At 35.9% G+C, this 13,793-nt stretch overlaps 1 protein-coding gene across 1 annotated transcript in view; it reads right to left on the bottom strand.

Annotated features, from left to right (window-relative positions):
- Positions 1-13,463, bottom strand: part of PZP (PZP alpha-2-macroglobulin like) — a 60,359-nt gene extending 46,896 nt beyond the window's left edge. Inside the window, exons 1-10 of the mRNA XM_030804753.1 lie at positions 13,327-13,463; positions 8,766-8,949; positions 7,540-7,699; positions 7,330-7,382; positions 6,339-6,359; positions 5,904-6,072; positions 5,375-5,459; positions 1,886-1,997; positions 1,442-1,556; positions 1,196-1,305 (exon numbers count right to left, since the gene is read on the bottom strand). Of these exons, the coding sequence (XP_030660613.1) occupies positions 1,196-1,305; positions 1,442-1,556; positions 1,886-1,997; positions 5,375-5,459; positions 5,904-6,072; positions 6,339-6,359; positions 7,330-7,382; positions 7,540-7,699; positions 8,766-8,949; positions 13,327-13,409 (1,092 nt within the window). The 5' untranslated portion in view covers positions 13,410-13,463. The remainder of the gene's footprint in view (positions 1-1,195; positions 1,306-1,441; positions 1,557-1,885; positions 1,998-5,374; positions 5,460-5,903; positions 6,073-6,338; positions 6,360-7,329; positions 7,383-7,539; positions 7,700-8,765; positions 8,950-13,326) is intronic.
- Between the last annotated feature and the right edge of the window lie 330 nt (positions 13,464-13,793).

The following is a 13,793-nucleotide window of genomic DNA, read 5'->3' as shown; positions in this document are numbered from 1 at the left end:
ACATGCACTCCCCAAAATTGATACTATGATGTATCAATTTTTAAAACATGTAAAATAATAAAAATACATTAGAAGATATTTGGTGTTATGATAATTATTCCATATATGTTAGTTAATAACGTTAGTATTATCTCCTGCAACAAACCAGCTAAGAAAATCCACGAGAATGTTTTCTTCCCTTCCCTTCCCTTCCCCTTCCCTTCCCTTCCCTTCCCTTCCCTTCCCTTCCCCTTCCCTTCCTCTTCCCTTCCCCTTCCTTTCCCCTTTTTTCTTTTCCTTTTCCTTCCCCTTTCCTTCTTTTCTTTTCTTTTCTTTGTTTTTTCTTTTCTTTTCTTTCACAGCAGGTCTTGCTCTGTTGCCCAGGCTGGAGTGCAGTGGTGCCATTATAACTCACAGCAACATCGAAGTTCTGGGCTCGAAGGATCCTCCCACCTCAGCTTCCCAAGCAGCTGGGACTACAGGTGCATGCCACCAACCCACTGCCAGTTTTTTTTTTTTTTTTTTTTTGTAGAGGCAGAGTCTTACTATGTTGCCAGGGCTGATCTAGAACTCCCGGCCTCAGGCAATCCTCCACCCCTTGGCCTCCCAAAGTTCTGGGATTAAAAGCATGAGCCACTATGCCTGGCCAAATGTCTCAATTTACTAATTATAAAACTGGTAAAATTAATTATCAATATGAATAAAATTAATATTTTATTTGTTTTATTATTGTTAAAATATATGTTAAACATATAAAATGTAATAATAATAACCATGAAATGCACACTATTTTAATACCTATGCCTAAAATTAAAGACATTTATTTATGTCAAAAGAGAACAACAGATACAAAAAGAACACTGACAGCCATAAATGTTACAAACTGAAAATTCTGATGCTGCCTGGGTCATGACAGAAATATCATTTATTCTATACTGCATGAAAGAAGAGGTTTGATATAATAACTAAGTCACATTACATTAAATATCTTTATAGGCTACATATTAAAATAGTATCTCTGATTCTCATAATAATTTAGTATGTGTCTGTTCGTTTCATCAGTGATATTTAGAAAGGAAAGTATTTCTCCTTGGTTTCATGGTTTTGGTCATATTAATTAACTGATAACACTAACCAAGTGTGGGCTGCATCACTGTGTCCTGTGCTTAGGTGCAACTGGACACTTTGCTTACCTGTGCATTACGATATATCCTACCTGTCCAAAAAAGGGGATTCCTTGTCTAAAGTGTGAATCCACTTTCACGAATATGAGTTTGGATGCAATGTTTGTGATTTCACTGATCCCGTTTGCGGTGACTTCCAGGTCTGAAAAATATAGAGTCAGTACTTTTAGAAGTTACTTTAGTCATAAAATTCCTTTCTTACAAATGACCTTTATTTTGTTATGGAAAGTAAACTAATGTTTATTGTTTTATTTCCCATATTCATTCATTACTCACACCTGTTCCCTCTTCTCTGATCCTGGCTTCCACTCTAAGCTTCATTTCAAAGCCCATAGTTTTAATCTGGAGCATTTTGGTGTGTACTTGTTGGGTGATGCAGCCATTGCTGTTGAGCTGAGAAAATACCAAAAACCATAAATGTCAAACCGATTAAGATCAATAGTCACTAAATCTACTATTCTCTCTCTAATGACAAGAAAACATTTTTTTTTTTTGCATTAAGCATGTTAATTGACCTTCAAGAACTTAATACTCATATCTGCTTTGTGACCTCCAAAGTTAGTCGTCCAGATGAGAATCTTGTTGACTAAGAACAGAAATTCCCTTTTTGGTGGGGGATATTTTGGGACAAGCTTGTCCTGATGCCCTCTTTCTAGTTAGTAAAATGGAGTCTCACTGGTTGTAAACAGTGATAGCACTGAGGGAGAATACCGCCTACTAACCTGTTGACTGAATTCCTCACAGACCTCGGGCTTATCACAATTACGAACATGAAATAATTTTCTACACAGGCTCACAGTTGCAAGTCCTGGGACAGGCTTCCCATAGGTGTATCTGGCACATAAGAAATAAATCAGGAATTGAGAATGGCTGTTTGCATTTTCCACTACCACTACTCCACAGAACTGTTCCTCTTTAGAGTTCCCTACACAACCTTATCATCTGGGTGCCCACCAAGTAGAAACCTGTCTGGAAAATGTCTCCCTCAAGAAATATTATCCATTAAAACCTTTGAAACTTGACTGCACTGTACCACCACATTCTCTTTGGGATTAAAAAAATATATATTTATATAAATATTTTTATATATTTAATATATATTATAATTATATTTTAATGTTTAATTAAAATATAATTATTAGAGTGCTGATTAATAATATATATTATATATAAACATATATATTATATATCATATATAAACATATGTAATATAATATATATCATATATAAACATATGTAATATAATATATATCATATATAAACATGTAATATAATATATATATCATATATAAACATATGTAATATAATATATATATCATATATAAACATATGTAATATAATATATATCATATATAAACATATGTAATATAATATATATTATATATAAACATATGTAACATAATATATATTATATATAAACATATGTAACATAATATATATTATATATAAACATATGTAACATAATATATATTATATATAAACATATGTAACATAATATATATTATATATAAACATATGTAACATAATATATATTATATATAAACATATGTAACATAATATATATTATATATAAACATATGTAATATAATATATATTATATATAAACATATGTAATATATATGTTTAAAATAATTATTAATTATTAGAGTACTGATTAATAATATATAATAATAAAATATATAATAAATATATAATATATGTTTCATTAAAATAATTATTAATTATTAGAGTACTGATTAATAATATATAATATAATCTATTATATAATATTTATATTCTATAAATATAATATAATCTATTATATATAAATATATAAAATAGATTATATTATATATATATTTAATCCCAAAGAGAATGTGGTGGTACAATGCAGCCATATATATATGCAAACATATATATATGTTTTTTCTTTTGCCAAGTGCGGTGGCTCATGCCTGCAACCCCAACACTTTGGGAAGCCAAGAAGAAGGATCACTTGAGGCCAAAAGTTCCCAACTAGCATGGGTAACATAACAGGACCCAGTCTCTACAAAATTTTTAAAAAGATTAGCTGGGTATGGTGACATGCACCTGTAGTCCTAGCTACTTAGGAGGTTTAGGCGGGAGATTTACATGAGCCCAGGAGTTCGAGGCTACAATGAGCTAAGATTGCTCCACTGCACTCCAGCATGGGTGAGAGACTCTGTCTATTAAAAAAAATTTCTTCCTTCTGACCTATTTCTTTTCTATCATTCTTTTTTATTTTGTTTTAATAATATCAAAGCTTATTCTGTATACCAAGTGAGCAAATGTAGATGACAAATTGAATAAAAATAAGTACATAATAACTAAGCAAATCTAACACAAAATGCATGCACACACACACACACACACGTGCACTTACACAAATGCACAGAGAAGAGAAGGGAGAGAGAGGGAGAAAAAGAAGCCTAGGAACACCATGAGGCATGTAAACACAAAATAATTAGTGGGGTTATGTTTGTGCACACATGTTATATTAGTCCTTTCTCTCATTAGATAATGGGTAACAGAATAATATGCAATAATTTTGTTTTGGACATTGGTTTTCTTTCCTATTTGCAAATAGCTCTGAAATTACTTCAAATAAAAAGATAGAATCAAAGCAGCTTATTCTGAAACGCTTCTCCAAGATATAGATATCTGCACTACGGCACTATTAAGTTAGACACATAACTCCTTGGTCATTGCTCTGAGGCTGAAATGAGGCAGAGACCTAGGCGTTTTGGTGTTTCCGGTATATAATATTTAGGCTGGCATATTCCTTTACCCTGCATGCTCCCTCTGGGACTGTTTGTTTGTAGGCAATCAGTTTTGCTTCTTAAGGTTAAAAGGAACTGTAAGAGGTATCTGTAATCACAGAGGGCAACAGTGGAAAGAAACCTCATAGGTAAGGTTCATGCCCTCTGTCTACTGCTTAAGAGATGGAGGTGCAGAGAAGCAGCAGAATGCCTAGTAAAAACAGTAAGTTCTGACAGGGGAGGCACACTCATCGCTGCCGATTCTGAGTCTAGTACCCTTCATAATCATGACATCAGTCACTGGATCATTTATATTATGTTTAAGTCACTTCTATAAAATCCTAATCATTGGCTTTTGCCCAGTAATTGTGACCTGTGATCTTTAGGCTTCTCTGTCACATTTTTAGTCCATCGTATCAGCTCATCCTCTTTCCTCGATGACAGGATTAGTATTTATGGCATACATATGAAGAAAAGGAGAAAGTGAAATTTCCTGGAGTAGAAATTTCTGGGGGAGAGATTATTTCAGGTTATTAAGCAATTTGTTCTACCACTGCACTATTTCTGGTTATTGAACAATTGTTCTACCAAAAAGATCAATGTAAAACTATTCAATGTATCCTCTTAAAATTGCCCAGAGGAAAGATTAGGCATAATTAATTCAATGTTCCATGAGAAAACAAACAGGCAGATTCTGCAAGCAAGACTTCTAGAGGCCAACTGATGATCTTCAGTGAAATGTCATTAAAAAAAGGTTATAGACTTTTAAACCTCTAAGATATTTATAGATTCCTATGGCTTGCTTTAAAATATTAGAGCTAAAAAACTACTGTAGGGGAGGAAATGGGGCAAAAAGAACCTGGCAAATTTTACAATTTTAAAAATAGGTGATAGGTACATGAAATTGTATTTTACTTCTCCATTAACTTTTGCACGTGATTGAAAATTTCCATTGTAGAGAGTTTGGAAAATAAAAAAGGTACTTAGGAGTCATAATAACCAAAACCAATGTGTGAACACCCAGCTTTATGAGACCATTTTTAGGACAATTGAAGATACTTGACTGTAAACTTGGAATTAGTTTTGGAAAATTACTTATAATTTTGTTAAGTGATCATGGTGTCATGGAAGTGGAAAATGTCTCTGTATTTTAGAGGTACATACTACTGCATATACAGAAAAACATCATGATCTTTGTGATTTATCCTAAAATGTTAAAGCAAAATATATGATGAAACAATACGGAAAGATGTTTATTGTTAAATCATAATTAAGTGTGTTTCTATTCTTTTATGTATTTGAAAATTTTAATAGTAAGTCATTAAATAAAGAGACGTCAATGGAGTAATATTACAAAAGTGCTGAGGGAAGTAAATTTATAATTTTGTACCTACATAATCACTCAAAATTGAGGCAAAATATAAAATTTTAGATAAAAACAATATAACTCACTCTCCACATACTGTTATGTTCACTTTTTCATCCATGATACTGATCACCTTTGGCACCTGAACTTTGACCTCAAACTTGGGAAGCACTGTTAATAGACATAATACAAATAAAGAAGATTGGTAAACATTTATTGGAAATACAAATAATTTCAGTATGTCTATAATTTTTCCCAAAATACTACTCCGAATGTTAGATTTATTTTCCAATGTATCAACTTTAAGATGGTAAGGTTTAACAATTCATGCAGAATCTAACTGACTTCTTGAGCACAGCAGATCTCAGCGACACTAACAAATGATGGTGGTTTCACTGAAACAAGAAGTTTCATGCTTGGCAAAGCGTAATTTGCTACTGAAAATCAGCAAGCTCTTATGAGCTTCTGTGTTCACACCATCCTAATGGTCTTAGAAGCAGGTAAGTCTGACTCTACTGCAAGTTCAACGTATCTATGGGAAATTCAAAGGATTTAAGTGAGCTCGCACTCTAGGAACCAAAATATTATGCCTTTTTCATCTTCCATAATCCATACCAAATTCCTCCACGGTGAAGGGGTGTTCTATCCTTCCACCTGATTCTGTCTGTACCACCACCTTGTAGGAGCCCTGAATGGGCTCTGATGAGAGGGGAAAGGACAACTGATTGAGGCCACCTTCTAGCTTGAGACTCAGCCATTGTGCAATTCGATTTCTTCTTGGGTTCTGAAGGGAAACAAGAAGTATGGGCAGTAATCATTTAGTCACAATAGTCCTTGAGCATCTCAAATGATTTTGAAGGTGATAATTAGCATTGCCTCTGGAAAGACAAATACAGAAGGAAGAGAAAATACAATCAACCTGACAACTGGGAGTAGGAGGAGTTCAGATCTGAAAATTTTTAGAGTAGTTCATCTGTCTGAAGTATTATCAGAACCTCCTACTCTCTAAAAGTACTAATTTCCTTATAAGATACTTTTTCTGATACTTACCTCAAGGTATATCAGTGGAATCTATATGATAAAAGGAAAGAAGACATGTGATTAGAATTCCAGCAAAGGCTACAAATTCAGACTTGTGATCAAACAACATACTGAGGAAGAATACTATCTGCAGCTAAATTCAACAAGAAACATCACAGAACTGGAAAAAATCTCAGGGAAATTATTAAATAGTTCTAGGATGAGCATACACAATATATTCAATAATTACTATTATGTGTTGCCATTTCCCTGAAAATTATTGGTGAATGATATTATTGAATCTTTAAGTATTAATATTATTTGGATACTAAAATTCTCCTAGTGAATAATATGACTATACTGCTTACTTTCATAAATTGGGAAATAGATATTAATAGAGTTATATGTCATTATGATTTAGACCTAACAGAAAGAGAATTCCCAGAATCATTTGGTTGAAAGTAAACAAAGAATATTTCTTCTAATTTCAACATTGTCTATTTTCTACCTATTAAAAGCAGCTTTGTTCCTTTGCACTAATATTGAAGGTAAGTTGAAAAAAGGGAAATTCAATTAGCATAAAAAAGTCTTTGTGTATAATATATTTCTATACTATATGTATAGAATATATAATAAAGTTATAATATGGTCTATTGTATATACCTATATATTCATAAAAGTATAATTCTTTGTTGCTTTTTTAATCATAAATTCCTTGAAAGTATGAATATGAATAGTGCCTTTTTTCTTATGCTTCTTTAATATTCTTAATGCAGTGTGTTCAGAGCAACTAATGCAGCTATTGCCAGACTGATTAACTACTGTTGTAAGAGAAAGAACTTCCTCATCTCTTGTCCCTCAATTTTTGTTTTGTATAAGACTGCAAATCTGTGCTGAGGCTGGAGCCAAGTTCAAAAACAAGTGTCTTTCACCCTCTCGCTTTTCTTGTACCTTTCTACCTCACTCTGGGTGAGTATTCCCACTCTACCCCCAACCCAAACCACAGATAGTGGATGCTTACCAGTTCATTTCGAGGGTGAAAATTTTCATCCACGGAGACAACACGGAATCTTACTGGAAAAGTAGTTCTCTGATAAGATTCAGACACGATAAAGCAGGCAATTTGGGTAATAAGACAGGAGGCTACGGGGCTAGGATAATGGAGACTTTGGAGGTTCAGGTGGCCCTTCCTTCTCAGTGTTGCCCCAAACAGTGGAATTTCCCTACTTACCTGTCTGTCCTGGTTTATACATGGGTTTGTCTGTCTGGACAAAGACCACACTTTGGGTGTTCTTTACCAGAACTGTGTTCTTCTTCCTGAAATCTTGCGTAGGCCCCTTTATCTGGATGCTAAGGAATGCCACCTCCGAAGAGGCTGAGATCCTTGGGAGCTAAAAAGCAAAGGATTTTTTACTACTGAGGAACTGTGCAGTCTTCTCCCTCTGCATTCTTCAGTCATTGTTATTTCCTATCTCTCCTTCAGCTTCACCAAGGAGAAGGAAGGTGTGACTATTTCTTCAGACATAAGAGTGAAGATATTAATGTGAGATAGAGGAATTGTATCAGTAAGAGTGGCCATCAATAGAACCCAGATCTCCATGGAGTTCACCTAGAGCTCTAGTTATTAAATTAGATGCCTTTTAACTGAGTATATATATTCTGAAGGAATAGAGAGAAACATCTCTGAAAAAATATGGGAGAGCATAGGAGCTTAGTATCCCAAGTTAGGCAACTTTAAAGAGGTACTAGGTGTTTGCTTAGGGTATCCTGCATGTGCAAAAAATTATGTTGCCTGCAAAGTTTTTATCATGAAATTTTCATACGATCTATTTCTAGGAAATGTCCAGCCTGATCCTTAATGAGACAGTTACAATCAAAACTAGAAAACTCCTCTAAGTCATGGAATTTTTGTGGGCAATAGGATTATTATTTAGGAATGAAATTTAGAAGAGTATTTCTTCCTTACTCTGGTAAAAAATGCTTTCTTCCTTAATAGTTGAAAATCACTATTTTTAGTCCTTTCTGAAGTCTTTTTTTTTTTTTTTTTTTTAGACGGAGTCTCGCTCTGTTGCCCAGGCTGGAGTGCAGTGGCGCGATCCCGGCTCCCTGCAAGCTCTGCCTCCTGGGTTCACGCCATTCTCCTGCCTCAGCCTCCTGAGTAGCTGGGACCACAAGCGCCCACCACCACGCCCGGCTAATTTTTTGTATTTTTAGTAGAGACGGGGTTTCACCTTGTTAGCCAGGATGGTCTCGATCTCCTGACCTCGTGATCTGCCCGCCTTGGCCTCCCAAAGTGCTGGGATTACAGGCGTGAGCCACCGCGCCTGGCCCCTGAAGTCCTAACTACATTCTTAAAGTCATTCCTTTGGATTGCACACCAGAGCTCCATCACCATGACCTATAGAGCTCAATAAAATGTATCAAGCAGGGACAGCCAGCTGGCACCATAGCACTCACAGTGAAGGAGACACAGTGGAATAAGTCCTTCTCCGCCACCAGGTCAGTGAAGAGGCTCCTGTTTTTGCTGCCAGACTCCAAGGAAGCACTTACAGTCACTGTCTCGTTCAGGTGGCTCAGAAGGACACAGCCCTTCTTAGGGGCCTCAGTGTGGAGCAGGGAGGGGACCAGCACCATATATTGCCTGGGAAAGGAAGAAGTCTAAATTAGAGAAAAACTGATGATAGTAAGCATTTTCATCCATACATGTGTTTTCATAATAATATCTATTAATTGGTGCAATCAGTTTTATTCCAAAAGTCAATGGACTAAGTCAATGGAGGTTCTGTCACATATCAGCACAAAAATTTTATCTTTTACTCATCAGACATGCCTCAGCCACACAATCTGGAGCCATACAACACTGGAGATTGCTTTCCAAGATGTTATAATTTCAAAGGCATTCCTTGCTTTAAAGAGCAATCTGAACTCTTTAAACTTTAACTTTGAACTTTAAAAAGAATCTGAATTCTTGAATATATATCCATAAAAGTGCATGCACACAAACACACACACATATAATAAATTGGGAGTGATTATTCATTTTAAAAAAGCACTTACATTAAAATCTGTCTAAACAAACATCACTTTGAAATGAACACCATGACTAGATTTACAGAAATTCAACGGAAAGAACTTCAGTAAGCATATATCATTACACAAAATAACACGTGTATATTGCAAAATCATTTTCTTAGTATCAGCAACACTGAAAAAAAGTATTTGCTGTTTCTCTTAGGCTCCTCAGATACAGCTCAGTCAAAGTCAATATTTTATCAACAAGTTTGAAAATTTTGTCAATTATTTACATGCACAACTCCCCACTACACACACCACACAAACACACACTGTATTTTATTATCATTTCCCTTTATGCTCAATTTCTTGAGGCAATCAACATTAATAATATTAGTATGTCCATGTTTATAAACATATGTTTGTTTCAGAATCACATGGGTGGGTAGGTTATCTTTTTAATTAAAAAAAAAAAAAACAGGTTCAGGCTGGGAGCAGTGGCTTATACCTAATTCCCAGCACTTTAGGAGGCGGAGACAGGAGAGTCACTTGAGGCCAGTAGTTTGAGAACAGCCTGGGCAACATTGTGAGGCCCCCCATCTCTACAAAAATAAAAATAAAAAATTCAGCCAGGTCTGGTTGTGTGGTGGTGCATGGCTGTAGTACCAGTTACTCAGGGGGCTGAGGCAAGAAGGATCACTTAAGCCCAGGAGGTTGAGTCTACAGTGAGCTATGATTGCACCAGTGCTTTCAGAGTGACAGAGTGAGACCCTGTCTCAAAAAAAAAAAAAAAAATTTATATGGGTACTAAAAGTACATATTATTTTGAAAAGTCTTTTCTTATTTAAATTGTTGAAAGTTTTCAGTTTTTCAGAGGCACAGGCAATTTCTTGTATAAGCCTCACATTCTTGCCTTAGCTGTACTGATGAGTGTCCTTTGTCTCTAATGCCCTCCATTCCGTATTTTCCTGTCACTTTCCAGAAGCCTCCAATTCAATATAATCTCTCCACACTCTGAACTCCCATGGGCTGAAAGAGAATGTGTTTTTGCTGTTGCTGTTTTTGAGTATCTGCCACATGACAGGAATTGTTAAGCTGTCTCTGTATTAAGCCATTTAATCTTCCCGGCAATGCTGTAAGGTACGTGCATGATACTCTCCATATTCATGGAAGCTAAAACATGAGATCCTCATCAGTCCCCAAAACTTGAATCCATAACAGATGGATAAAATCCCTGCCCCCATGCCAAATCAGTAAATCGTGACTAAAATGTAACTCTTCAAAGCTTTAATGATTCAGTGATTCATGATTCAATATCTGCAGGGTTAGGCCATTTATAGAGTAAATTTGCAAGTAAAAACTATTATTTTCTTATATTATTTTACTACCCTTACTTTCCATTGCCAACATAAACTCTTACTTTTTAAATTGTTTTCTGGACAGGCAATTTGACACAAGAAACCCAATATTGTTACTTTACAAAATTAATAGGTGTGAGACTAGGAGGAGAGAATCCAAGGACAATTGAGTTGTGGAATCTGGAACTCAATTTGGTCCCCTCATCCTCCACGTAGTCTGCTCCAGCACACCAGTCTTGCTACATGTGTTTTAAAGTGTTCCTGGGCAAAACTACGTGCCATGAATCTCTAGGGCCACTCTTAAATCATCCAAGTTTCAGATGATTTTGCTGTATGAGTGGTAAGGTATTGTTCTCCAGCAGAGAAGCTGAGGGCAGTTAAGTAACTCGCCGGTAGTCATTCAGCTAGTCTCTTATGTCTAATCTTTTTCTGGTATCTGGATGCTTCTGATCTCCTGATCACTGCTCTTTTAACAGCATAATAAATAATAAAAATGTATCATTTTTTAGCTCCCCATCCAAAAATTTTTCCTTTAGTTCTTTGATCTTAATAAGAAGGTATATGTACATTTATAATTTATTTAATTTACTATTTTTATTCTTATATATTATAAGCCTAAAAAATATCATAATTAAAAATTAATTCCACATATATTTGATATGCTAAAGAACTATTTTATATGAGTTCAGTTAATTTTTTTTAATAGATATTGAAATTGGAACAAATCCAGGTTGACAAACTTGCCCAAGATTTCATTGGTAGTGAGCTGCTAAAATGTTTTAATATATTAGTCAATCATGAATGTTTGTGTTTTAAATATTTGCCTTTAACAGGGACTAAATGTAGCAAATATTAAAGTAATAACTTTTAATTTTCTCTTTTTCATTTTATTCCCCTGAAACCTTCATCTTTCTGAAGCTTACTGCCCCAAGGCAGGGGAGAATGGCTATTGGTTCTTTTTGGCAATCTCTCTCATTTATCACATCAAGGGTTAATTCTGGAGAGATGAAGTTAAGTTTTCTCCTTACAAAGGAAGAAAACACCCCTTCTGCTTGTGATAACTAGGGCATGAGGCTTGTTCTTTGTTCAGTGGCGGACACAGTGTAAACGGTTTCAATGGCAGCATGGTCCTATGTAGTGTAGGACTGCATCCAGAACCACAAATTGCTTAATGTTTCTGACCCAATACACGCTACTCACTTTATCCATTCAGTCTGCTCTCAGAAAGCAAAATAGCCTCCACATATTCCCAAATGCTTTCTGGATGGAGTGCAGCTGGAAGTAGTACCGCCCACAGCTGTAGATGAGGTAGAGGGATAGCGGGGGAGAAATGTACCCCTACTGGTTGCCAGGAAATTGTGTAAGGAAAAAGCCTGAGGAAAGCAGGAGACTTACTGGATTGAAGTCCTTATTTCTGCTTTCTGCACTTTGGTCTGAAGAAGGCTAATTGTGTTGGACGAATAAGGGTAACACACAGAGCAGAGGGACCCCTTATCCCTTTCCCGATTTGGGACTCTGAGGACTTCCCTGTATTAGTCTGGAATACAGGAGACATGATAGGCATCTAGAAGTACAGTGTGGGTATGCAGGAGAGAGGTAGAAGTTGAACCTCTCCAGGACACCTCAGTGCCTATGTGCTATTATTGGACCCAAGAGTTCTCACTATTCTCTGGAAGAAATGTAAAGGCAGCTGGGTTAAGGCCAGGGACCTTAAATGGCCTGGACTGCAAAGGGGCAAGGTGACCCTGCATCACAGGCTGTGTTGAAACAATAGCCATAGTATTTGAGGCAGGATGCAAAGGTAGGAGTTCTATGGGATATGAAACAGCTGAAGTGAGGACTTTGGGTCCTGAACACACAAGAGAAACCAGATGGCTAAACTTCAACAGTGCATGCTAGCAAGTAAGAAGAAGACAGATTGACAGTAGCCAAGAAGGACAGAGAATTTTGAGACCAAGGACTCTGATACTTTTCTCTATTAGGAGTTAATAGAGACCACAGTCCTCTAGACACTACAGAGGAGAGGAACTGGGGAGAGGTGGAAAAGAAGTCTTACAATTATTGAATTGTACCAACTTACAACTGGATAGGGTTAAAATTATTTCCCCTGCTTTAGTCCCCCATTGGGGGCTGTTGGTGAAGACTTGATACATGATTGAAAAATAAAGGAGCTATACTTTCTGTATATATATATATACATACAGAATATATATATATATATACAGAATACATATATATACAGAATATATATATATATACAGAATACATATATATACAGAATATATATATATATATATATGGCCTACAATACATGTTAAGTTGCACTTCACTATACATTTTGAATATCTTTATATTCAGTGCCTTCCATCCAAAAGAATGGTTCTGTGAAGGTGGGATCTAGTGTTTTATTTAATCATGCTTCCTAGTGAGTACTTGTATTTATGACTCTGATTGGCCCAGTGTAGAAAAAATGATTTCAAGAAGAGAGGATAAATGAAAGATAAACAAGGGATTAACTGGAATAATTTCTTATATTTGGAAGGTATCGTAATGAGTGGAAAGGTGGCATTTACAAAGGAAGGCAAAGTGAAGACATAAGGGAGAGACTGAAACGCGCTCTGGAGGAAAGGGTCTTGAGTGAGACTTACGGTTCTGCAGAGCTTGAGTCACTGGCAGAAAGCAGGATAAGAAGTAGCATGAGACATAAGTGAAGAATTCTGTCTGTCCCCATTGTGAGGGATAAATCTCAGGGTTGTGTCCAATTCTCTGCCCTCAGCCTCGCCCTGGAGACCAGCCGAGTTTACCAGGCTTTATGCAGCCACTATGTGCAAACAAGCCCCACCCCAAGGCCTCTGAATAGAGTTCAGAATTGAGCACAGATTCCCTAAAAGGGTCATTACTCTCAGTGGTTGCCTCATTTTTCTCAAGGCTAAATTCTGACAGGTACTGAGGCATGTCTGGAGGATAAAATTCATATTCCATTTAGAATGAGCTTTGACAGCAAACCTCCTGATGAAGAACCTTCAACCTACCTTTCTCCATCTCTTTCAAAATCCTTACAAGCAGGAGACAAAGGATGCTGACAAAGAATGTCAGGGACATGTTACCATGATAG

This window comes from Nomascus leucogenys, chromosome 23, assembly GCF_006542625.1.
Source record: "Nomascus leucogenys isolate Asia chromosome 23, Asia_NLE_v1, whole genome shotgun sequence".
In the NCBI taxonomy this organism is placed as follows: domain Eukaryota; kingdom Metazoa; phylum Chordata; class Mammalia; order Primates; family Hylobatidae; genus Nomascus; species Nomascus leucogenys.
The sequence above is the reverse complement of the archived record's forward strand: the minus strand, read 5'-3'. Positions and strand labels throughout refer to the sequence as shown.